General features: G+C 43.2%; 1 protein-coding gene across 3 annotated transcripts; it reads left to right on the top strand.

Annotated features, from left to right (window-relative positions):
• The first annotated feature begins 639 nt into the window (after positions 1-639).
• Positions 640-25013, top strand: LOC311105102 (transforming growth factor-beta-induced protein ig-h3-like). 3 transcript variants are annotated; one of them, XM_084147112.1, is made up of 17 exons: positions 640-838; positions 1147-1245; positions 11523-11587; positions 11839-11996; positions 12771-12935; positions 13385-13531; positions 14023-14164; positions 14292-14504; positions 15047-15184; positions 15435-15577; positions 21355-21491; positions 21982-22112; positions 23003-23127; positions 23723-23822; positions 23928-23977; positions 24141-24168; positions 24278-25013. In XM_084147112.1, the coding sequence occupies exons 1-17, from the start codon at positions 723-725 to the stop codon at positions 24337-24339; spliced, it is 2019 nt and encodes a 672-aa protein (XP_084003238.1). In that variant the 5' UTR covers positions 640-722; the 3' UTR covers positions 24340-25013. The 3 variants fall into 3 exon arrangements, with proteins under 3 accessions (XP_084003238.1, XP_084003237.1, XP_084003239.1); XM_084147111.1 differs by having other exon boundaries at positions 23720-23822; XM_084147113.1 differs by lacking the exons at positions 23723-23822; positions 23928-23977; positions 24141-24168; positions 24278-25013 and adding an exon at positions 23556-23691.
• The last annotated feature ends 1267 nt before the right edge of the window (positions 25014-26280 follow it).

Raw genomic sequence — 26280 nt, 5'->3', positions numbered from 1 at the left:
ACCAGCAGGAATTGAACCTACAATCATAATATTGCTCTGGCGCTGTGCTCTACCAACTGTGCCACAGAGTAAACCCAATGAAACCGTTAACAATGCATTCTTCCCTGCTGAAACACTCTGGGTGGGTGAGACACACGATTTAACAAAAATGAGTTTTGTCAGAGTTCCCAGTCCAGGCTTCCCAGTCCAGGCTTCCCACTCCAGGCCAATGACTGAATCAACTTTGGTGAGGTCAAACTGAGACTTTCTGTGGTAAAATAGATGTCCTGGCTATGATACTCTACAGTGGATGTCCTCAGAAGGTGAAATACCCTTCATTTATGGCTGACCAGGTTTAAACCCGGGTCATGTGTTAGGCATCTGAGCTAAAGCCCAGGCATTAGCTTGAGGAGCTGATGCAAGTCTTCATGTCTCAGGCCAGGGATGGCATTGCATTTGGGAGTCATTTGATGACCAATAATGATATCTCAAAAATATATTTGTTCACATGAATTAATCTATTTTCGTTTAAATCTTTCCATATCATTACTGTATTTGTGGTAAAATTAAGATTGACTCCGTTAGTTTTACAGTTTTTATTTTTGTGTGTGCAAAAGTGTCTTGGCTCACTCCCACGCCCCTCCCTATAACCGCTGAGTCCTTCACTATATATATTCCTGGTCGCACCGTTCTCCGACTTGTCTGGAGTGCGGAGGCCGACTGAATAAGGGGAAAAGGCCAAAATGCAGCACTTAACTTTATTGACTTTGGCGCTCACCTTGATTGCAACGATTTGTTTTGCAAAGTCACCCTATCAATCAGTTCTTCAGCACAGCAGGATAAGAGGCAGACAGCATGGGTAAGGCTCCGAAATTATTATTCCAATGATAATGTGAGCATAGAAAGTTCTGCGTTGTGCATTTTCAAAGGGCAAAAGCAAACATTACTTTTGTTCGTATAATTACAAAGCATGATTTATGTTTTATGTTAGAAAATATATAGCCTTCTATGGCCACTGATTTGTAATGGCATACTGTGTTGTACTTCACAACTGCTTGAAGTTAAAGTGAACAGGTAATTCGATATAAGTGATAGCTCAACTCAAATTGTCTACTGTAATGTGCCGGCAAAATAAAACGTCATGAAATATTCTCTCAACTCTTTTAGACCCAACGTGTGCGCTATGCAAAAGATACAGGGAACTGACAAGAAATACTTCACCAACTGCAAGCAATGGTACCATCGCAAGATCTGCGGCAAGCCAACGTGAGTGTGATATAAACGTGTTATTCACGTGCGTATTAATTTTAAATGGTTGACAGTGAGTTGATTTATTACAACATGTTGCGTCAATATGTTGGGTATTATAGCCTACTGGGGTAGACTATACATATAGTGTGGATGGATAGGCTGTCAATCATAAGGAATGAAGATCTCAAACTTTTTTTTGTCATTTGTGCTGAGCAGGCCATTTCCTTTATTGTTCATTTAGATACGCAAACAATAGATTTTAAGCGAGATTTATTAGTTTTCCACTTGGGTTAAATGAGGGATTTTCTTTTCATGTGGGTTTATTGAAGGAGAACTCCCAACTAAGATTGTCAAGCTGAAAGAAAAGTAGCTAAAACATTTAGCCTTCACCTCTACTCTGCTGAAGGCAGCAGGGGTAAAGTCAGAAACCAACAGACTTGAGTTTTACCATGACCTATGTGTCCCAAATGGCACCCTATTCCTTATACAGTGCACTACTTTTGACCAGGGCTCATAGGGTGCCATTTTGGACGTGCCCATAGAATAGAGATAGACGGCATACAAGTGAGAAGGAATTGATTTGACTGAATTATGCTGAGTTGGTGCATTTTCCAGTCCAAAACACCAGCGTGCATAAAAATCTAAATCTTCAGAGAGTACGCATGATGAAGGTGACAGTTTAAGGAGCACATAAGTGAAATTCTTTCCTGAAACAGTAGCCCAACTATTTAAGTCGCCTAACCATAATGACTCGTGTTGTAAAAGGTGACATGCAGTGAGGTCAGATTGAGGTTGTTATTAAAAAACCTCGTTAAAGATTGGTTCCGTTGGTATCCAGCTAGCTGCATGTTGAAGTGGGAAATGCTTTTTCTTCATCCTGTTACGGGAACTTCTCCTGCAGTAGTTGGGTCCTGCCAGGACTGTCTGATGCCAGTGGAAACGAGAGAGTGGTTATGTCCCAAATGGCATCCTATTCCCTATATAGTGCACTACTTTTGACCGGGGCCCAAAGGGTTATGGTCAAAAGTACTTCACTGTATAGGCCCGGGAATAGGGTGCATTTGGTATGTATGGTCCCATGTAGCTCAATTGGTATTGCATGGCGCTTGCAACGCCAGGGTTGTGGGTTCGATTCCCACGGGGGGGCAGTATGAAAAATGGATGCACTCACTGACTTTAAGTCGCTCTGGATAAGAACGTCTGCTAAATGACTCAAATGTAAAATGTAAAGGTGTTAATGACTTAATGGTCCAGTGTTTAAAACGTTCAGCTGTAGTAGTATCTGGTCTAACTGTAGTAGTATCTGGTCTAGCTGTAGTAGTATCTGGTCTAGCTGTAGTAGTATTTGATCTAGCTGTAGTAGTATCTGGTCTAGCTGTAGTAGTATCTGATCTAGCTGTAGTAGTACCTGGTCTAGCTGTAGTAGTATCTGGTCTAGCTGTAGTAGTATTTGATCTAGCTGTAGTAGTATTTGATCTAGCTGTAGTAGTATCTGGTCTAGCTGTAGTAGTATTTGATCTAGCTGTAGTAGTATCTGGTCTAGCTGTAGTAGTATCTGATCTAGCTGTAGTAGTACCTGGTCTAGCTGTAGTAGTATTTGATCTAGCTGTAGTAGTATCTGGTCTAGCTGTAGTAGTATCTGGTCTAGCTGTAGTAGTATTTGATCTAGCTGTAGTAGTATTTGATCTAGCTGTAGTAGTATTTGATCTAGCTGTAGTAGTATCTGATCTAACTGTAGTAGTATCTGGTCTAGCTGTAGTAGTATTTGGTCTAGCTGTAGTAGTCTCTGGTCTAGCTGTAGTAGTATCTGATCTAGCTGTAGTAGTATTTGATCTAGCTGTAGTAGTATCTGGTCTAACTGTAGTAGTATCTGATCTAGCTGTAGTAGTATCTGATCTAGCTGTAGTAGTATCTGTTTTAACTGTAGTAGTATCTGATCTAGCTGTAGTAGTATCTGGTCTAGCTGTAGTAGTATTTGATCTAGCTGTAGTAGTCTCTGGTCTAACTGTAGTAGTATCTGGTCTAGCTGTAGTAGTATTTGGTCTAACTGTAGTAGTATCTGGTCTAGCTGTAGTAGTATCTGGTCTAACTGTAGTAGTATCTGGTCTAGCTGAAGTAGTATTTGATCTAGCTGTAGTAGTATCTGGTCTAGCTGTAGTAGTATCTGGTCTAGCTGAAGTAGTATTTGATCTAGCTGTAATAGTATCTGATCTAGCTGTAGTAGTATCTGATCTAGCTGTAGTAGTATCTGATCTAACTGTAGTAGTATCTGATCTAGCTGTAGTAGTATCTGATCTAGCTGTAGTAGTATCTGATCTAACTGTAGTAGTCTCTGGTCTAACTGTAGTAGTATCTGGTCTAGCTGTAGTAGTATCTGATCTAGCTGTAGTAGTATTTGATCTAGCTGTAGTAGTATCTGGTCTAACTGTAGTAGTATCTGATCTAGCTGTAGTAGTATCTGATCTAGCTGTAGTAGTATCTGATCTAGCTGTAGTAGTATCTGATCTAACTGTAGTAGTCTCTGGTCTAACTGTAGTAGTATCTGGTCTAACTGTAGTAGTCTCTGGTCTAACTGTAGTAGTATCTGGTCTAACTGTAGTAGTCATTGGTCTAACTGTAGTAGTCTCTGGTCTAGCTATAGTAGTATCTGATCTAGCTGTAGTAGTATTTGATCTCCCGAGTGGCGCAGTGGTCTAAGGCACTGCATCGCAGTGTTAGCTGTGCCCCTAGAGATCCTGGTTCGAATCCAGGCTCTGTCGTAGCCGGCCGCGACCGGGAGACCCATGGGGCGGTGCACAATTGGCCCAGCGTCGTCCAGGGTAGGGGAGGGAATGGCCGGCAGGGGATGTATCTCAGTTGGTAGAGCATGGCGTTTGCAACGCCAGGGTTGTGGGTTCGATAAAAATAATGTATGTGCTAACTGTAAGTCGCTCTGGATAAGAGCGTCTGCTAAATGACTAAAATGTATCTGTTCTAGCTGTAGTAGTATCTGGTCTAGCTGTAGTAGTCTCTGGTCTAGCTATAGTAGTATCTGATCTAGCTGTAGTAGTATTTGATCTAGCTGTAGTAGTATCTGTTCTAGCTGTAGTAGTATCTGTCTAGCTGTAGTAGTATCTGGTCTAGCTGTAGTAGTAACTGATCTAGCTGTAGTAGTATCTGGTCTAGCTGTAGTAGTATCTGGTCTAGCTGTAGTAGTATCTGGTCTAGCTGTAGTAGTATTTGATCTAGCTGTAGTAGTATCTGGTCTAACTGTAGTAGTATCTGGTCTAGCTGTAGTAGTATCTGGTCTAGCTGTAGTAGTATCTGGTCTAGCTGTAGTAGTATCTGTCTAGCTGTAGTAGTATTTGATCTAGCTGTAGTAGTATCTGGTCTAGCTGTAGTAGACGACATGAAACATGGACAACTATTTCTGGACCATTTTATTTTGCTTGTAAAATACTGATAAGCATACTGATTATATATATATATATATATATATATATATATATATATATATATATATATATATATATATATATTATTTAGTTTCAATAGAATGGCTGACAAATGAACATATTAGTAGTAATAGTAGTGGAAATTGGTTTGCGTTTAGTTTTGGATCATAATGGTAAGCTCATGAGTTAGACACAATTCTGTTAGTTTGGTTCTCAACAATTAGGAAATGACTAATCCAGGAATCATTGAGTCATCAGCTTTGTTGCTGTATCCTCTTCTCTTTTTGTGACATCGACAAGGACTGGAAGTTTGACTCAGTTTTAGTGTTAGTTTAGGGGAGATAAATAGCTGGGTTAGCTAGGTAGTTAGTTTGGACGAGATAAATGCTGGGTTAGCTAGGTAGTTAGTTTGGACGAGATAAATGCTGGGTTAGCTAGGTAGTTAGTTTGGACGAGATAAATGCTGGGTTAGCTAGGTAGTTAGTTTGGACGAGATAAATGCTGGGTTAGCTAGGTAGTTAGTTTGGACGAGATAAATAGCTGGGTTAGCTAGGTAGCTAGTTTGGGGGAGATAAATGCTGGCTTAGCTAGGTAGTTAGTTTGGGGGAGATAAATGCTGGGTTAGCTAGGTAGTTAGTTTGGACGTGATAAATGCTGGGTTAGCTAGGTAGGTAGTTTGGGGGAGATAAATGCTGGGTTAGCTAGGTAGTTAGTTTGAGGGAGATAAATGCTGGGTTAGCTAGGTAGGTAGTTTGGGGGAGATACATGCTGGGTTAGCTAGGTAGTTAGTTTGGACGTGATAAATGCTGGGTTAGCTAGGTAGGTAGTTTGGGGGAGATAAATGCTGGGTTAGCTAGGTAGTTAGTTTGAGGGAGATAAATGCTGGGTTAGCTAGGTAGGTAGTTTGGGGGAGATAAATGCTGGGTTAGCTAGGTAGTTAGTTTGAGGGAGATAAATAGCTGGGTTAGCTAGGTAGTTAGTTTGGGGGAGATAAATGCTGGGTTAGCTAGGTAGTTAGTTAGGGGGAGATAAATGCTGGGTTAGCTAGGTAGTTAGTTAGGGGGAGATAAATGCTGGGTTAGCTAGGTAGTTAGTTTGGACAAGATAAATGCTGGGTTAGCTAGGTAGTTAGTTTGCGGGAGATAAACGCTGGATTAACTAGGTAGTTAGTTTGAGGGAGATAAATAGCTGAAGGAGATAATGGGAGATAATGGATACCTTGTGTCTCTCTAATCAATCAGTCAGGGTAGTGTTAAATAGCTTGACCACCTCTGAGGGTCAAAGGACAACTCAAGTTACCAACCTCAGTTTTCCAGATCGGCCCCGTCCTGGACCACGGGCAGTAAAGGCACTGACAGCCCTCCACAGTAGCTGCAGTTTGATTGACGTCAATGTTAACATCCCTGCAGGGGGCAAGATGGTATTGGTTATTGCTCTGTCTAACATTCCTCTGAGATTGTGTTGTAGGTTTTGCATGGGATGGGAAAGTCATGTGTAGACCATTGCACCATTATACTGCCTTGTCCTGCAGTGCATGGGAATTGGTGTGCTAAGTAGACATGCATTTGCTATTTAGGATAAGTGGGTCTTGGAGCGTGTGTGTGTGTGTGTGTGTGTGTGTGTGTGTGAGAGAGTCTTCTGTTCCTGGCTTTTTCTTGTTATTTGATCTCCCTTGATAAGTATTGTGAAATTATCTGGATGTTTCCTGTAGAATGTAACCACAGACACGAACTTGATGACTTTGTAACGGGAGACGTTTGCTGGCGATTCACAACAGTGTTTCTTTCATTGGAAATCTCATGAAAGTTGAAGAGGAAGTGAAACTTTGCTGTGGGCGCTGGATGTTTGGAGGAAATGATGGCTTTAGAGGGCACTGTTGAGAGACTTACATCCCTAAACGCACACTAATCATTCATAAGGGAGCCAGGAAATTTAACTTTTTCCATAGCAAGCCAGGCCTAACTGTGTCAATTTGAAAGGACTGGGAGTTTGAGAGTTGCGTTCAAAAGGACAAACCTGGGCTTGTGTAAACAAAGGTTTCAAAAAGCTTTTATCAGCTTGGATTTAATTACATTTACAGACAGAGACAGACATCCATGGAAAGAGGGAGCCGACCTGTTAAAATACTATTTAGAATATGTCTAATACTTGTACCCTTTTCTCTAGCCTGTCTGGTGTGTCAGATGAGTAGGTGGTTGCTGTTTTGGGACTATTCTATTGGCCTGTTAGGCCAGGCAAGCAACAAAAAAACAAAACACAGAACGTTTTTTAAGTGATTTCAAATAGTATTTGAACCCAGGTCTGCATAGAGAGGGGAGTTTTGAACACTGGGGTGTGTAGCAGCGTTCATTGTGCTGAACTGAACAATCCCTGTCTGTGTGACTGTGAGTGGCCACTGGGCTCAACAGGTAATGGGTTCGACTGTAGGCCATGGGGAGGTGGTGCTAGGCCATGGGGAGGTGGTGCTAGGCCATGGGGAGGTGGTGCTAGGCCATGGGGAGGTGGTGCTAGGCCATGGGGAGGTGGTGCTAGGCCATGGGGAGGTGGTGCTAGGCCATGGGGAGGTGGTGCTAGGCCATGGGGAGGTGGTGCTAGGCCATGGGGAGGTGGTGCTAGGCCATGGGGAGGTGGTGCTGCTGGTGCTAGAGAGGTCACAGGTCACTTGAGGGGAGACCCCAAAACTCTGAGTCACCAATAACCCTAACAACACCCCTTAACAACCTCCCAACATCCCCTAGCTACCTTTAAAGCCCCACTCTCAACGTCAATGCATTGGTTCTTCTGCTTTGCTCAGCGATCAAATCAAATCAAACTTTATTTGTCACATGAGCCCGAATACAACCTTACCGTGAAATGCTTACTTACAAGCCCTTAACCAACAATGCAGTTCAAGAAAAAATTATAAAAAGTAACACAATAAAAGAACAATAACAAAGCTATATACAGGGGGTACCGGTACCAAGTCAATGTGCGGGGGTACAGGTTAGTCGAGGTAATTTGTACATGTAGGTAGGGGTAAAGTGACTATGCATAGATAATAGACAGCGGGTAGCAGCAGTGTAAAAACAAAGGGGGGGGGGTGTCAATGTAAATATTCTGGGTGGCCATTTGATTAATTGTTCAGCAGTCTTATGGCTTGAGGGTAGAAGCTGTTAAGGAGCCTTTTGATCTTACACTTGGCGCTCCGGTACCGCTTGCCATGCGGTAGCCTGGTATAGAGGTCCTGGATGGCAGGAAGCTCGGCCCCAGTGATGTACTGGGCTGTAATAACTACCCTCTGTAGAGCCTTATGGTCAGATGCCGAGCAGTTGCCATACCAGGCGGTGATGCAACCGGTCAGGATGCTCTCGATGGTGCAGCTGTATAACTTTTTGAGGATCTGGGGACCCATGCCAAATCTTTTCAGTCTCCTGAGGGGGAAAAGGTGTTGTCGTGCCCTCTTCACAACTGTCTTGGTGTGTTTGGACCATGATAGTTTGTTGGTGATGTGGACACCAAGGAACTTGAAACTCTCGACCTGCTCCACTACAGCCCCGTCAATGTTAATGGGGGCCTGTTCGGCCCGCCTTTTCCTGTAGTCCACGATCAGCTCCTTTGTCTTGCTCACATTGAGGGAGAGGTTGTTGTCCTGGCACCACACTGCCAGGTCTCGGACCTCCTCCCTATAGGCAGTCTCATCGTTGTCGGTGATCAGGCCTACCACTGTTGTGTCGTCAGCAAACTTTAATGGTGTTGGAGTCGTGTTTGGCCACGCAGTCATGGGTGAACATGGAGTACAGGAGGGGACTGAGCACGCACCCCTGAAGGGCCCCCATGTTGAGGATCAGCTTGGCAGACGTGTTGTTGCCTACCCTTACCACCTGGGGGCGGCCCGTCAGGAAGTCCAGGATCCAGTTGCAGAGGGAGGTGTTTAGTCCCAGGGTCCTTAGCTCAGTGATGATCTTTGTGGGCACTATGGTCTTGAACCGGGAGCTGTAGTCAATTAACAGCATTCTCACATAGGTGTTCCTTTTGTCCAGGTGGGAAAGGGCAGTGTGGAGTGCGATTGAGATTGCGTCATCAGTGGATCTTTGGGTATGCGAATTGGAGTGGGTCTAGGGTATCTGGGATGATGCTGTTGATGTGAGCCATGACCAGCCTTTCAAAGCACTTCATGGCTACTGACGTGAGTGCTACGGGTCGGTAGTCATTTAGGCAGGTTACCTTCGCTTCCTTGTGCACAGGGACTATGGTGGTCTGCTTGAGAGATGTATGTATTACAGACTCGGTCAGGGAGAGGTTGAAAATGTCAGTGAAGACACTTGCCAGTAGGTCCGCACATGCTTTGAGTACACATCCTGGTAATCCGTCTGGCCCCGCGGCTTTGTGAATGTTGACCTGTTTAAAGGTCTTGTTCACATCGTCCAGAACAGCTGGTGCTCTCATGCATGCTTCAGCGTTGCTTGCCTCGAAGTGAGCATAAAAGGCATTTAGCTCATCTGGTAGGCTCGAGTCACTGGGCAGCTCGTGGTTTCCCGACCTCCGCCCCCTTTTTCTCCGTCTTTTCTTCACCCAAATGACGGGGATTTGGGCCCGTTCCTGAGAAAGCGGTATATCCTTCGCGTCGGACTCGTTAAAGAAAACATCTTAGTCCAGTTTGAGGTAAGTAATCGCTGTTCTGATGTCCAGAAGTTATTTTCGGTCATAAGAGACGGTAGCAGCAGTTACAAACTGTTACAAACAACGCGAAAAAACTAACAAAATAGCACAGTTGGTTAGGAGCCCGTAAAACGGCAGCCATCCCCTCCGGCGCCGTGACATTTGACCAAAGGTGAATCCCAAAGCTAACTAGTCTGTAAAGCTTTATACACAGTCACTTTTACATCTTGTTTTTTTTTGTCTGGGAAAGGAACGTTTTGTTATCTATTCTTAATCAATGAAGCAAAAAAACTAATTTTCTGATACAGTACCTAGGAATATAAAGCCAAAGTGAGAGATGACTGTGTGGGAAAATCCAAATCTATCTAGCATGCTGATTTCAACATGGAACCCATAAAAGTCGAATGGACCTTCAGTCTCGTCTTTAGTACTTTAGTCTGGTGGATAGCTTACCTCAACACTTGGAAGTCTCAATGTACACTGTGTTTGAATTATGTGACCTTACTGTTTATTTTGTCAGAAATCCATGGCTACCATCTTTGTTTATGCTTGTGGAGAACAAATCGAAGTTGAGTTACCATCTGTTTTGATAATCAGTCTGGTCTGGTTTCCAGGCTACTGTGTTTTACAGGGTTTCCCCGTAACCCCCCCCCCCCCCCCCCCCTCCCCCTCCACCTCGCTGAATGTTAGGATTGTCCCCCAACTATGTTTCTGAGCTACCCCTACCCTCACACTAGGAGTTTAACAGTAGCTGATTGCTCTAGAGCCTGTCTGAGGTCTTTAACAGCTTTTACAGTATAGTTCATTATGCTTAAAGGGAATGGTGGGGATGGGGTGGTTAACTAGGGTTGACATGACAAGTGGGTATACAATATGTCTGACTCAGTGGGTATACAATATGTCTGACTCAGTGGGTATACAATATGTCTGACTCAGTGGGTATACAATATGTCTGACTCAGTGGGTATACAATATGTCTGACTCAGTGGGTATACAATATGTCTGACTCAGTGGGTATACAATATGTCTGACTCAGTGGGTATACAATATGTCTGACTCAGTGGGTATACAATATGTCTGACTCAGTGGGTATACAATATGTCTGACTCAGTGGGTATACAATATGTCTGACTCAGGTAGTTTTCCATTGACTTTCATCAATGTTAGGATTCAGAGTTGGTCCTCTTTTACATTTTAGTCCTTTAGTCCTTTAGCAGACACTATTATCCAGAGCAACTTACAATTAGTGCATTCATCTTAAAATAGCTAGGTGTGACAACCACATATCAGTGGGGGAGATTATTTAAGATACTCTTTGAAGAGGTAGGGTTTCTGCTGTTTTTGGAAGTTGGGCAGGGACTCTGCTGAAGAGCTTTGACTGGGCTGAGCGGGATCTGACACCCGTAGGGGTGGGCCAAGAGACTAGAGCTGGCAGAACGGAGTACTCGAGTTGGGGTGTAGGGTCTGCAGGGGGCTGCAAGATGCCAAATACTTTTAGCATCGCTTTCCACAGCTTTGCCTGGTCTTTTTTGAGTGTGTTATGTATTGATAATATTGCCACTGTGTGTTCCTCACTAGAACCTATGTGTGCCACTGTTTGATTAGCAATACTAATGTTTACACAATGGACTACCATCTTTTATTCAGTTTTTTTTGTTTTCTGGTTGTATGAAGAACTTGCCACCGAATGTAGCTAGTTAAAAGCTTCCTTTTCGTGGATATAGACCACTTATTTTTGACTTAACTTTAAGGTTGACATTTTTATCCAGTAGTTACACCTTCGCTTGACCGTTTTACTCTTTGTTTTTACTGGCGGGAGCCTATGTTTCAGTATCAGTCCCTTAGTCCCCTTTCAGGAGTTTCTTTTGGCCAACCCTGGGTCAGTGGATTCCTCTGCTCCTTCTCTCACTCTGAGGAAATGAGCTTTTATGACCTTCCAGGATCCAGCTGAGCCCAGTTTAGATTTATTGTGGAAATATCTTAAATGCACAAAATGACAGAACTATGTGTATAGCATGTGGTTGCATCATTTAGCCTAAGACACATTGTTCAATCTTTTGTAGCCCGTTCCCAGATCTGTTTGTGGCAAGACGGCACAAACGAGATCTGGGACAAGGCTAGAGTCTTTTTGATTTGAAAGGGTCATGAGAAACTGACCTGTTTGTGTTCATCTCTGATTGGCTGCAGTCATCCTTAACGTGTGTTCTTATTGGTCGACAGGGTGATCAGCTATGAGTGTTGCCCTGGTTATGAGAAGCTTCCAGGAGAGAAGGGTTGTCCTGCTGGTAAGAATAAATATGGTTTATTAGCCTGCAAATCAAGTTATAGCTCAGTCACTTACTATCGATACAATGCAACAGCTAGTCATCAATTCATGTCATGACCAATTTGGGAGAATTATTTCTAGACCAGAGGCCTGTCAAACAAAATATGGCATCTCACTTTGGTTGTGAAATATATATCTATCAAGTCAACATTTGAATTTCATACATTCCCCCATATGATGGTTAAGAGTGGTTATTTTTTCCCCCCCCAGCTCTGCCATTGGTGAACATCTACAACACCCTGGGTATGGTTGGAGCTGCCACCACTAAGATGTACTCAGAGAGGGCTCAGCTGAGGGAGGAGATCGAGGGACCAGGGAGCTTCACCTTCTTCGCTCCCAGCAACGAGGCATGGGCGGCCCTACCCAATGTGAGTGTGTCAAGTCTTCACAGGAGAGGGATACACTGAGCGAAAACTAGAAAACGAAGTATAATTGACCCCAAATCCTGTTGCATCTAGAGTCTCCCGAGTGGCGCAGTGGTCTAAGGCATCGCAGTGCTAGCTGTGCCACTAGAGATCCTGGTTCGAATCCAGGCTCTGTCATAGCCGGCTGCGACCGGGAGACCCATGGGGCGGCGCGCAATTGGCCCAGGGTAGGGGAGGGAATGGCCGGCAGGGATGTAGCTCAGTTGGTAGAGCATGGTGTTTGCAATGCCAGGGTTGTGGGTTCAATTCCAGTATGAAAAATAAATAAAAATGTATGCACTCACTAAACTGTAAGTCGCTCTGGATAAGAGCGTCTGCTAAATGACTAAAATGTAAATGTAGAGATATTATAATATAATAAGCCATTTAGCAGACGCTTTTATCCAAAGCGACTTACAGTCATGTGTGCATAGATTTTTACATATGGGTGGTCCCGGGGATCGAACCCACTACCCTGGCGTTACAAGCGCCATGCTCTACCAATTGAGCTACAGAGGACCACCATTGACCATTGTATTATGCTGACTGCAGACTACGTGTTATCAGCCTAACCAGCCATGTTAGCGTATCAAAGATCCATTTTTTCCCCCAAAGATCCAAGTAGTAGATACTATAACCAAGTCTTTGGTCAGTATTATGTAATGGTATGAATGGTTAGCTTGTGACTGATCATTATTCTGATGAAAGTAGGACTCTGTTTTTTTTATGGTTGTGTAGGAAATCCTGGATGCTCTGGTGAGCAACGTGAACATTGAGCTGCTCAACGCACTCCACTACCACATGGTGAACCGCCGTTTGACCTCTGAGGACCTGAAGCATGGATCTGCCTTCCCCTCCATGTACCAAGACTTCAACCTTCACATCCACCACTACCCCAACGGAGTGAGTAGCATCTGTCCGATGTTTAATGTTGCATTTATATTGGAAGCGCAGGCGTCTGGTGGCACCTTAATTGGGGAGGACGGGCTCTATAGTAACGACTGGAATGGAATGAATAGAATGGTATTGACACATCAAACACAGGGTTTCCATCTGTTTGATACCATTCCGTTCACTTGATTCCAGTCATTGTTATGAGCCGTCCTCTCCTCACCAGCCTCCTGTGATTGGAAGGTATATGATGTTGTGACATAGCCCATCTGGGACCAAGCCAGTTGGAACCTCTAGAGAGACAGCTCAACAACAAAAGAGACATGAACAGACATGTCGTCGTCTAAAAATCTTTACCATACGGTTTTGGTAATTTTTCAAAATGGTCACATGTTGACCATCGATTCGAAAGCCAGCTAAATCATCGAGACAAAATCTCAAATGTTCTCTCGTCATTGCAGATTGTAACAGTGAACTGTGCTCGTCTGGTGAAGACAGACCAGCACGCTACCAACGGGATCGTGCACGTTGTGGACAGAGTCATCACCGCCGTTACCAACGACGTGCACACTTTCATCGACACCGATGATGATCTGGAGACTCTTCGTGTAAGTAAATGAGTTTAACAGTTTGTCGCTTCATTCATCCATTCATTCATCCATTCACAGAACAGTCTATCACACAGAACTCTCTTACCATTTTATACATGTTGAACATATGCTATGCAATGCTATGTCAGCTATCATAATGTTACATTCGCTGATCATTGACGTGGTCTCAGTCTTTTGTATTGTATGTGCAATTTGAATCATGTAGAGAAAAGCAGTGTTCAGTGTGTGATTCAGTGTTGATTCAGTGTTGATTCAGTGTTGATTCAGTGTTGATTCAGTGTGTGATTCTCTGTGTTTTAGACTGCTGTTGCTGCTGCTGGTCTGACCCAGTGTTCAGTGTGTGATTCTCTGTGTTTTAGACTGCTGTTGCTGCTGCTGGTCTGACCCAGTGTTCAGTGTGTGATTCAGTGTTGATTCAGTGTGTGATTCAGTGTGTGATTCAGTGTTGATTCAGTGTGTGATTCAGTGTGTGATTCTCTGTGTTTTAGACTGCTGTTGCTGCTGCTGGTCTGACCCAAATGCTGGAGAGCGATGGCCACTATACGGTGTTCGCTCCAACCAACGAAGCATTCAATAAGATCCCCCCTGAAATGCTCAACAGGATCCTGGGAGACCCCGTGGCTCTGAAAGGTGATTTTTTTTTTTTTTTTTTTAAGGGATCTTTGGATATAGAATGGGGAGATAGATATTGGAGAAGGAAACCCAATCACTTATTACCATGAACTAACTTCTACTTGTGTCTGTACTCTCCATCCAGACCTGCTGAACTACCACATCCTGAAGAACATGCAGTGTGCAGAGTCCATCACATCTGGTACTCCCCTGGAGACCTTGCAGGGAACTGTGCTTGAGGTGGGCTGTGATGGGGCTGACATGACCCTCAACGGGAAGGCCATCATCCAGAAGAAAGACCAGCTGGGGACCAACGGAGTCATCCACTACATCAACGAGCTCCTCATCCCAGACTCAGGTATTCAGACCAGAGCCAGAGACTTAAATTGAGAGTTGCGTCAACGCCAAATATAAGGCTGTAATTCAAATTATTGGGCCTCCGCATTCTGTTATGAGATTATTAGTAATGGTGATTTAGTCTGAGAAGATCTCTGTTATGAGATTATTAGTAATGGTGATTTAGTCTGAGAAAGATCTCTGTTATGAGATTATTAGTAATGGTGATTCACGCCTGAAAAGGTCTCTGACGGTCATAGGAGTTGAGAGTCAAGTATAAGTCTGTCTTTCTGGAATGCTACTGCACTGAATATGAAGTAGATTATAATATAATATGCCATTTAGCAGACGCTTTTATCCAAAGCGACTTACAGTCATGTGTGCATACATTTTTTACGTATGGGCGGTCCCGGGGGATCGAACCCACTACCCTGGCGTTACAAGCGCCGTGCTCTACCAACTCAATGGTTCTTATTGAGACAAGACCCCAAGGCTACTTATGAGGAGTGTTTTCCATCTCTATGTGCGATGATAAATGTTTATATGTACTGATCTCTTTTTAAGCTAAGACCTTATTGGAGCTGGCCCAGGGATCCGTCGTTACCACAGCAACCAAGCTGTTTGTTGACGCTGGTCTTAGTTCCCGCCTTTCTGGCTCAGAGGCTCTGACCATCCTGACCCCTCAGAATGAAGCTTTCAAAGGTAACATCGATCGATGATGATCTCTCTCCACCTTTTTCCTCCCCCCATCTCCATCTCTCTTGGTCTCTGTCCGTCTCTCGCTCTCTCTGTCTCGCTCTTTCTCTCCCTCTCTCTCTCTCTCTTTCTCTCACTCTCTCTGTCTCCCTCCCTCCCTCTCCCCTCTCTCTGTGCTAACAAACAGAAGTGATTTGAGCCATGGTTCTTGACCCATTTCATTTCATCAATCTGATAACTTCTCTATTGTTAACAGAGGGTGTGACGATGTCTGGTGAGCTGAAGAAGCTGTTGAAGAACCACATCCTGAAGGAGCAGCTGTCTTCCAGGTCGCTGTACCACGGACAAGAGCTAGAGACTCTGGGAGGAATCAAACTCAGAGTGTTCGTCTACCGTAACGTAAGAACCACAGATCAAAGCCCTCTAGAGGACCTACAGCTGGCATCAGATGATATAAAAGCCTCAATTGAGCTGAATTAAGAGCGCGATCTAAAAGTAACTCTGAGCACAGTTGTTCTTCTGGAAAAAGACAAGACTCTCTTCCTAAGGCATAACTCATTACATACATTACCCTCTTCCTAAGGCATAACTCATAACATACATTACCCTCTTCCTAAGGCATAACTCATTACATAGATTACTCTCTTCCTGAGGGCTAACTCATTACATAGATTACTCTCTTCCTAAGGCATAACTCATTACATACATTACCCTCTTCCTAAGGCATAACTCATTACATACATTACCCTATTCCTAAGGCATAACTCATTACATAGATTACTCTCTTCCTGAGGGCTAACTCATTACATAGATTACTCTCTTCCTGAGGGCTAACTCATTACATAGATTACTCTCTTCCTGAGGGCTAACTCATTACATAGATTACTCTCTTCCTGAGGGCTAACTCATTATATAGATTACTCTCTTCCTGAGGGCTAACTCATTACATAGATTACTCTCTTCCTGAGGGCTAACTCATTACATAAATTACTCTCTTCCTGAGGGCTAACTCATTACATAGATTACTCTCTTCCTGAAGGCTAACTCATTACATAGATTACTCTCTTCCTAAGGCATAACTCATTACATAGATTACTCTCTTTCCGAGGGCTAACTCATTACATAGATTACTCTCTTCCTGAGGGCTAACTCATTACATAGATTACTCTCTTCCTAAGGCTAACTCATTACATAGATTACTCTCTTCCTAAGGGCTAACTCATTACATAGATTACTCTCTTCCTAAGGGCTAACTCATTACATAGATTACTCTCTTCCTGAGGGCTAACTCATTACATAGATTACTCTCTTCCTGAGGGCTAACTCATTACATAGATTACTCTCTTCCTGAAGGCTAACTCATTACATAGATTACTCTCTTCCTAAGGGCTAACTCATTACATAGATTACTCTCTTCCTGAGGGCTAACTCATTACATAGATTACTCTCTTCCTGAGGGCTAACTCATTACATAGATTACTCTCTTCCTAAGGGCTAACTCATTACATAGATTACTCTCTTCCTGAGGGCTAACTCATTACATTGATTACTCTCTTCCTGAGGGCTAACTCATTACATAGATTACTCTCTTCCTGAGGGCTAACTCATTATATAGATTACTCTCTTCCTGAGGGCTAACTCATTACATAGATTACTCTCTTCCTAAGGGCTAACTCATTACATAGATTACTCTCTTCCTGAGGGCTAATTTATTTCATAGATTACTCTCTTCCTGAGGGCTAACTCATTACATAGATTACTCTCTTCCAGAGGGCTAATTTATTACATAGATTACTCTCTTCCTGAGAGCTAACTCATTACATAGATTACTCTCTTCCAGAGGGCTAATTTATTACATAGATTACTCTCTTCCTGAGAGCTAACTCATTACATAGATTACTCTCTTCCAGAGGGCTAATTTATTACATAGATTACTCTCTTCCTAAAGGCAACTCATTACATAGATTACCCCAAATACACTATCCCAAACTATACAAAGTATGATTGTGCTGTTTTCATATTAACAATGAACAGTTTCTGGCTGTGCATCATTTTCTCCAAACGAGTCAGAGAAGGAGGCCTAATTAGTTTTACCCCCAAAACATGTTTTCATCCAATGAAACAAGAGTGTCCCTCTACATCCTCATACTGTAGAATAGTTACCCAGAATGCTGTTTCACACCGTTTTCACAGCTCTGCTCCGTTCTCTGCTGGGTGGCAGATGGTTGTTCGGCAGCACAGCTCTGCTCCGTTCTCTGCTGGGTGGCAGATGGTTGTTCGGCAGCACTGCTCTGCTCTGTTCTCTGCTGGGTGGCAGATGGTTGTTCGGCAGCACAGCTCTGCTCTGTTCTCTGCTGGGTGGCAGATGGTTGTTCGGCAGCACAGCTCTGCTCCGTTCTCTGCTGGGTGGCAGATGGTTGTTCGGCAGCACAGCTCTGCTCCGTTCTCTGCTGGGTGGCAGATGGTTGTTCGGCAGCACAGCTCACATTTCTGCTTTGTAATGGAATTTCCAGATGGCCACAAAAAGCTTTTTTACAGAGAGAGAGAGAGAGACCAGAGAGAGAGTGCAGGGGAGAATGGAAGGAAGCCATGTGCCAGACTTCTTGGTAGACTGATGGTTTCATCCACAATGGCACCCTATTCCCTATACAGTGCACTACATTTGACCCGGGCCCATATGGCTCTAGTCAAAAGCAATGTTCCCTCAACATTTTTGGGGCACTGAGCACATTTCAGGTCTGCTGAGCGCAAATTTGAACATTGTGAAAATTCTGTGCAACTTCCGGCGCGCGTTTACTGTGAACACTGAGGCTGTACCCGCTTTAAGTTACAGTTTTAACAGTGGCCAAGTAGTCTACTGTGGCTATTTGATCATAATGTAGGCCTATCAGAGTGGCCTACCATCAAAACAATGGAGAAAATGCATCCCATAACATTTTAACATGGAAATAGCTATGCTATCATTCAGACTACAGTAGCAGCAAGTGTGTGGTGTTCAATGTAGGCCTACATTCCATGAGACTTTTTCCGCTGCAACTTGCCCATGCCCCCCCCGCTTCTCCTTCACACAAATCCAGACAGCTGATGTTCTGAAAGAGCTGCAAAATCTGGACCCCTACAAATCTTCTGGGCTAGACAATCTGGACCCTTTCTTTCTAAAACTAGCCGCCGAAATTGTCGCAACCCCTATTACTAGCCTGTTCAACCTCTCTTTCGTAACGTCTGAGATCCCCAGAGATTGGAAAGCTGCCGCGGTCATCCCCCTCTTCAAAGGGGGTGACACTCTAGATCCAAACTGTTACAGACCCATATCCATCCTGCCCTGCCTTTCAAAAGTTTTTGAAAGCCAAGTCAACAAACAGATCACCGACCATTTCGAATCCCACCGTACCTTCTCCGCTATGCAATCCGGTTTCCGAGCTGGTCATGGGTGCACTTCAGCCACGCTCAAGGTCCTAAACGATATTATAACCGCGATCGATAATAGACAGTACTGTGCAGCCGTTTTCATTGACCTGGCCAAGGCTTTCGACTCTGTCAACCACCGCATTCTTATTGGCAGACTAAATAGCCTTGGTTTCTCAAATGACTGCCTCGCCTGGTTCACCAACTACTTCTCAGATAGAGTTCAATGTGTCAAATCGGAGGGCCTGTTGTCTGGACCTATGGCAGTCTCTATGGGGGTGCCACAGGGTTCAATTCATGGGCCGACTCTTTTCTCTGTGTATATCAATGACGTCGCTCTTGCTGCTGGTGACTCTCAGATCCACCTCTACGCAGACGACACCATTTTGTATACATCTGGCCCTTCATTGGACACTGTGTTAACAAACCTCCAAACGAGCTTCAATGCCATACAACACTCCTTCAGTAGCCTCCAACTGCTCTTAAACACTAGTAAAACTAAATGCATGCTCTTCAACCGAACGCTGCTTGCACCCGCCCACCCGACTAGAATCACTACTCTCGACGGGTCTGACCTAGAGTATGTGGACAACTACAAATATCTAGGTGTCTGGTTTGACTGTAAACTCTCCTTCCAGACTCACATTAAGAATCTCCAATCCAAAGTTAAATCTAGAATCGGTTTCCTATTTCGCAACAAAGCCTCCTTCACTCATGCTGCCAAACATGCCCTCGTAAAACTGACTATCCTACCGATCCTTGACTTCGGCGATGTCATTTACAAAATAGCCTCCAACACTCTACTCAGCAAATTGGATGTAGTCTATCACAGTGCCATCCGTTTTGTCTCCAAAGCCCCATATAATACCCACCACTGTGACCTGTACGCTCTTGTTGGCTGGTCCTCACTACATATTCGTCGCCAAACCCACTGGCTCCAGGCCATCTATAAATCACTGCTAGGCAAATCCCCGCCTTATCTTAGCTCATTGGTCACCATAGCAACACCCACCCGTAGTCTGCGCTCCAGCAGGTATATCTCACTGCCAACACCTCCTTTGGCCGCAATTCCTTCCAGTTCTCTGCTGCCAATGACTGGAACAAATTGCAAAAATCTCTGAAGCTGGAGACACTTATCTCCCTCACTAACTTTAAGCATCAGTTGTCAGAGCACCTTACCGATCACTGCACCTGTACACAGCCCATCTGAAATTAGCCCGCCCAACTACCTCATCCCTATATTGTTATTTATTTTGCTCATTTGTACCCCAGTATCTCCATTTGCACATCATCTCTTGCACATCTATCATTCCAGTGTTAATACTAATTGTAATTATTTTGCACTATAGCCTATTTATTGCCTTACCTCCATAACTTGCTACATTTGCACACACTGTATATATATGTATTTCTGTTGTATTTTTGACTTTGTTTTGTTTTACCCCATATGTAACTCTGTGTTGTTGTTTTTATCGCACTGCTTTGCTTTATCTTGGCCAGGTCGCAGTTGTAAATGAGAACTTGTTCTCAACTGGTTTACCTGGTTAAATAAAGGTGAAATAAAATAAATAAATAAATAAATAAATAACATGCAGGGCTTGACATTAACCTGTTCATCCACTTGTCCTTCAGACAAGGAGGTGACTGAAAATGCTGTGTTTGATGCAAGAAACCACTTTACAAAATACAATTCATTATTATTCCCATACCATTATTACAGAGAATCAGACAAATTGTGCTACTCTCTGCCTATTGGCTACTAAGCCTATTTAAGACCGTCTCAAATTACAACACTGTCCCTTTAAGACTCTTTACCTGACTGGCTTTTCAAAGATGGCTAGAAATGCACACATTTTGTGCTCTTATAGGAAGCAATAACTCCTCCATTGTTGACTAGAAATTAGCTATAACTGGGCTAATAACTCACTAACTAGCAAAGAATATGAACAAATGTGCACAGGTGATCTCAAAACAAGCGCATCTGCTCGCGACCGGTCATGCTGTAAACACAGTCCAGTTCAAAGTGAATGGCACAGATCCATATGTGGCAATGGCTATTTGCATATAGGCCTACCGCAGCTCTGATTGGTTATGGCGCACCTGTCTGTGTAGATTACGGGCATGGGTCATGCCTGTCAATGCAATAGAATCCTACTCCAATGCGTTCTGCCTACAAGAAAATCTCTTGCACAGTTAGTTTTGCATACTAAGTCTTGCATAGTTCATTTTGTTTCGGTATGTTACATTGAAAGTGGCTGATATTGCGTTGATTCGAGCACAATTCCCACAGTAGAGGGGAAACGTTGATAGTGTTAACTAACAGGGGGAAAACTAGAAAGTTGAGTGAAGTTCAATCTTGCTGCATGCACCCGCAGCTTAGAGGGAACATTGGTCAAAATTAGTGCCATTTGGGATGAAATCATGGTGATGGGTGGGAGTAAACGTTCCTTTAACCGCTCTCTCTCTCCCTCTCTCTCCCCTCTCTCCCCTCTCTCTCCCCCTCTCTCCCCTCTCTCTCTCCCCTCTCTCCCCTCTCTCTCTCCCCTCTCTCCCCTCTCTCTCTCTCTCTCTCTCTCTCTCTCTCCCTCTCTCTCTCTCTCTCTCTCTCTCTCTCTCTCTTCTCTCTCTCTCTCTCTCTCTCTCTCTCTCTCTCTCTCTCTCTCTCTCTCTCTCTCTCTCTCTCTCTCTCTCTCTCTCTCTCTCTCTCTCTCTCTCTCTCTCTCTCTCTCTCTCTCTCTCTCTCTCTCTCTCTCTCTCTGTTTTAATAACAGAGCCTGTGCATTGAGAACTCCTGTATAGCTGCCCACGACAAGACCGGCCGTTTCGGCAGCATGTTCACAGTCGACAAGGTCCTGACTCCGCCAATGGGTACCATCATGGATGTCCTGAAGGCTGATAACCGATTCAGGTGAGAGTCAATGAATCGGGGAATGATTCAATGAAAAGGATTACCAAGGTTGTCTTCAATAATATCTTGAGGCATATATAATTCAATTTCAGAAGAACAAGAAGAACAGACATGTAGCGGATGAGCAAAAAAGATGGTCGCTTCTGCCTACGTAGCACAGCATGTGTTCAGCTTCTGTAGCTAGATATCCTGGGGAGAAGTTCCCCCTCAAGCGTCTAATGGTTTTCCCAGAACTGAAAGGCTGAAAGGCAATCTGCTGCTTCATTTCCACCCACGTTCAGAGACCTGGTTCTTTTCCGTTTTCTCTGTATGTTTTCACTACCAGTGATCTGTTCTGCCATGATTCAACTCATACATGTTTGGTACATTAGGCTCATCAGAAACCACAACTCATCGACGTGGTTTAAACTTTCCTATTAGTCAACTGTCAAGTCCTCTTTCTTGCTCTGAAGATAGTCTTTCTAAGTGTGTGTTCCCTTCTTTGTTCCAGTCTGTTGGTCGGTGCCATCCAGACGGCTGGCATGACAGAGCTGATGAACCAGGCCGGCCCCCATACCGTGTTCGCGCCCACCAACGATGCTTTCAGCGCCTTGCCAAAGGCTGACCTCAACAAACTCATGGGTAAGGACGGCCCTGGCTCCAGACATTCTAGTTTTTCTAGAACAAAGCTAATCTCAAACGAGAATACAGGGGGTTGAGGTCTGGTGATGTAAGACTAGGATATTTATAACAGACACCTCTCGGCCATACAGGCTCTATCATATTCATGTTGTATGTAGTGTATGCCATATGTGGTGTATTTTGGTGACTGGCATCCTGCCTGACAAACAACCAAAACTGTGAACAGGTTTCACATGACTGGCTTTGCAGAACACAGTACTTTTCCAGTAAAGAAAAATCAATGGCACCTAAAGACAACCTGATATGACCCACAGTGAGAATATGTTCGGCAGACAGACAGAACTATTTGTATAAACCTAATGACCTATCTACACCCAGGAAATTATGACATTAAATAATGAATCTTGGATGCTGCTACGCGTATGAATGCCAAACAGCTGTGGTTAACTGGAGCCAGTTGTAAAGTTACAGTATGATCTACCTACAGTATACTGCAGCTACAATTACGCTTGTTTGGGTGTTTAAAATCATTTATAACGAGAGAAAAAAAACCCACTGCTGTTTGTTAATGATTGCCTAGCCGTTTTGCAACAACTGTTTAGATGAGCAGGACACGTTTAGACAAATAGCATCATGACTTCATGTTCAATGACTTGGCCACAGCAATGAGAATGTAGCTGTAATGCTAAAGTTATGCCAAGGGCCTTAATTCATCAGTTCCATGTTGCAACTTGCACAACCGATTCCTCTTCACTTTTTAAGCAATATTCATTCCTCAGCAGTGTTTTAATGCGGGCTGGTAGTTTTCCGATTTTCCTCTGTTTGTAAATGTCTAGACCATAGTGATACAATATGATCTGGTAGGTGTTCTATTTCATTTTGTTGTCTAGGCAACCCCCAGGAGCTGGCCAGTTTGTTGAAGTACCACATGGCTAAGGAGATTCTGGTCAGTGGAGGAGTGGGCTCCCATACCAGACTGAAGCCTCTGCAGGGAGAGAAGCTGGAGTTGAACATGGTACAGTAGGCCCTCGTGACTGTTTGATCCTGGAACACATGATCCTGGAACACATGATCCTAGAAGACATGATCCTAGAAGACATGATCCTAGAAGACATGATCCTAGAACAATTAGATCCTAGAACACATGATCCTAGAAGACATGATCCTAGAAGACATGATCCTAGAACAATTAGATCCTAGAACACATGACCCTAGAACAATTAGATCCTAGAACACATGATCCTAGAACAATTAGATCCTAGAACACATGATCCTAGAACAATTAGATACTAGAACACATGATCCTGTAACAATTATATCCGATAACACATGATCCTGTAACAATTTGATCCGATAACACATGTTTGATATTGATCCTACTAACATGTACTATCAGTACTAATATGTACATGTTTTTCTTTTTATTGATGATTTTGTTTTCAGTGGAGAAAAGAGGTACTTTCTTTTGTTGTGTACTTCTATTGCTTACATAATTTGTGTACAATGTATTGATATACATTATTTCAACATGACTTGATTGTCTTGAACCCCATGTTATGAAAGTATTAAGTGTCACCTTATAAATGGCATATGTCTTTCTCCTTCAGAAGAACCAGACAGTGTACGTCAACAAGGTGCCAGTGGTTGAAGCCGACCTGATGGCCACCAATGGAGTTGTCCACGCTGTGGGAGCCATCATAACGCCACTGCGTAAGAGCAATCACTTTATAAATACTGAATAAACCATCTCACCTTACTGTATATGGCATACTGTATTATCCTCCAACGGTCTCATTCTCTCTCTATCTCCTCCAGCTCCTAAGGTTGACAGGGAACAGGCTGATGCTCCCATCTCTTCCATGAGAGTAAGACATTTATAGACAGTTCACTTATCGTGTCTCTTTTGACTGTCTTATTAGATGACCGTTGTTTTAAAGCTGCAGCTATGTGAATGTACATTATCTTAAAGAGATTTGTTTTGTATTTGTAGATTTATATCTAAATATTGTTGTATTCCTTTCTTCACAGACGGACTCAAGAATCGCAGTCAAAAATGGTAAATATTCTCTTATCTACATCTCCCACAGTCTCACGTGGTGCATTCCACAAAACAAACTGTTGTTGAACTGGTGTTAAATGTTGTTATGATCTTTGTTTTGTTTCAGATGATCTCTTCCAGAAGGTCAGGAAAAGTCTCTCCAGCAGGACGATGACTCGCGTCCAGTAAAACAAATTAAGGAGGAGAAAAATATAATTACATACGGTACATCAACACAAATCAGGGGATTGTTCCTTTTGTTTATGGAATATATTCTTATCTGGAACTCTCAAAGGTAGTGTTATCGATCAAATTTTGTCAAAGATGGTCAACGTGAATAATAACCCAGCATTAGATGAAGAAAGAGATGGGATATCTCTTAGTGGAATATGTTGTAGTATTGCTTTCATATACCAAAGACCGAAGATTTGAATTTAATAGAATTACTTGTCTGTTTTCTTTTATGTGAAAACTGTAAACCAAAGCACAGCAACTAGCTATGACTACATATACTGTAGTTTCATGAAAGTGTTTTGAATGTTCACACGTGACTTCTGTTTTAAATGTAAACGCAGAGCAGATTTTTTTTTGAGAAATGTATACTGTATTTTGTTTTGATATGATAGATGTAGCATGTTTGCATGTTTAGCCTGGAACGGAAAAAAGCTATTTGGGCACACGCAAATGGAGGTCAAAGTCATGTTCGGATTCTCTTACATTTTTTCATTAAACCTTTTGAAAATAGTAATGCACCCATATTCAAGTCACATGCATTCCATTTGTAACATACTGTAGCAATATATTTTGTGTGGAAACCAAAGAGCAATGTCTGCACATTTCAAAAATAAAATGTTCATTTTGTAGCCACAGAATTTGTTTGGATTTATTAAAGTTCTATCCATGAGGACACTAAAGTGTTTCACGGCACTTGTGTAATATTATATCATCTTATCTGCGTTCCAAACGGCAGCCTATTTCCTTTATAGTGTACTACTTTTGTATAGGGAATAGGGTGCCGTTTGGGACGTAGCCTACCCAATGTCTGAGAACAAGGTCTTCCTTCTGTTTGAATTAGACTAACTCCTGCTGAAAACCACCATCACAGGTTCATCTGCAGAACAACGTCAACACCTCACTGTACAGGAACTGAAAACTGATCCATGTGATATCAATAATAATTTAATCCAAGACCAATACTTTCAATTCACCACTCACGAACATTGACTTTAATGTTAAGTTTTAAAATCTCGTTGAAGTTTGTGTATGTATTTTCTCTGGAGGGGGGGAAAAGGAAGAATTGTTATCTGTAAAGAAATTAGAACATAGGAACCCTTCCAGTTTCTTGGTTGAGCCCATGGGAAGGGCCGTGTACAGGAGTGTTGTAAGGGAGAGAGAGAGAGAGAGACAGATATATGCATACAATAGCCAGCTCCCAGTTGGCAGGCCTCCCGGCAAATGATCCGGAACAATGAATGAAACATTCCAAAAGTGTTTTACACTCTGGACCAGACACTACCAAGCTGTTGGAGCTACAGGGGGCAGAGCGAGCACTGGCTAGGAGCCCTGGTCAGGAACGGAAGGCCACTGACTGTTCTGGATGCCAAGAAATCTATTAAACAAGTCAAAATATTGTGAGACAGATTATGGAGAAGGCAAAGGTCAAAGCACTCATTAGAGTTCTGGAATTCCCGCCGGATTCTAGAACTCTCTCTAATGTCAGAGTTCTGATTTTCTAAGAGACTTGTTGCTCAAGGTAACAGATGGAGCAAACGAGGTCAGGAAGAGTAATAATGTAGTTACATCCTTACTATTACATCAGTAACCAAACATATAGTGACTTAATGTTGTTGCTGGATGTCATGTAGTTTATTACATGCTACTAGTAGCCTATAGTATATTCTGCAGCAAGACATGGTAGATTGGCGCACCATTTGAAATGCAATAGTCTTGCAAGTTCAGAGGGTTTCTATGTCAATGTACCCATTGTTTAAGTTCAATCCTCTGTTTCATTCATTCTGTACCTTAACTGTGCCCTCCTGGACTATGAGGAAGTCGGTCTAGCGCCTGTTATTGCCCTGTAACATGGAACACATGTGGAACTATTAAAAACACCATGGCTTTAGGACTGCT

This window comes from Coregonus lavaretus (genome assembly GCF_964263955.1).
Source record: "Coregonus lavaretus genome assembly, chromosome: 29".
NCBI lineage: Eukaryota > Metazoa > Chordata > Actinopteri > Salmoniformes > Salmonidae > Coregonus > Coregonus lavaretus.
Note: the sequence above shows the minus strand (reverse complement) of the source record. Positions and strands in the feature narration are given on the sequence as shown.

Bases quoted from the DNA above. Each gene is read 5' to 3' on its own strand.
- LOC311105102 (XM_084147111.1), top strand. From the start codon at position 723: ATGCAGCACTTAACTTTATTGACTTTGGCGCTCACCTTGATTGCAACG. The intron at 12,936-13,384 runs GTGAGTAGCATC...TCGTCATTGCAG, and splicing joins TCCACCACTACCCCAACGGA to ATTGTAACAGTGAACTGTGC. The intron at 23,128-23,719 runs GTACAGTAGGCC...TTTCTCCTTCAG, and splicing joins AGAAGCTGGAGTTGAACATG to AAGAACCAGACAGTGTACGT.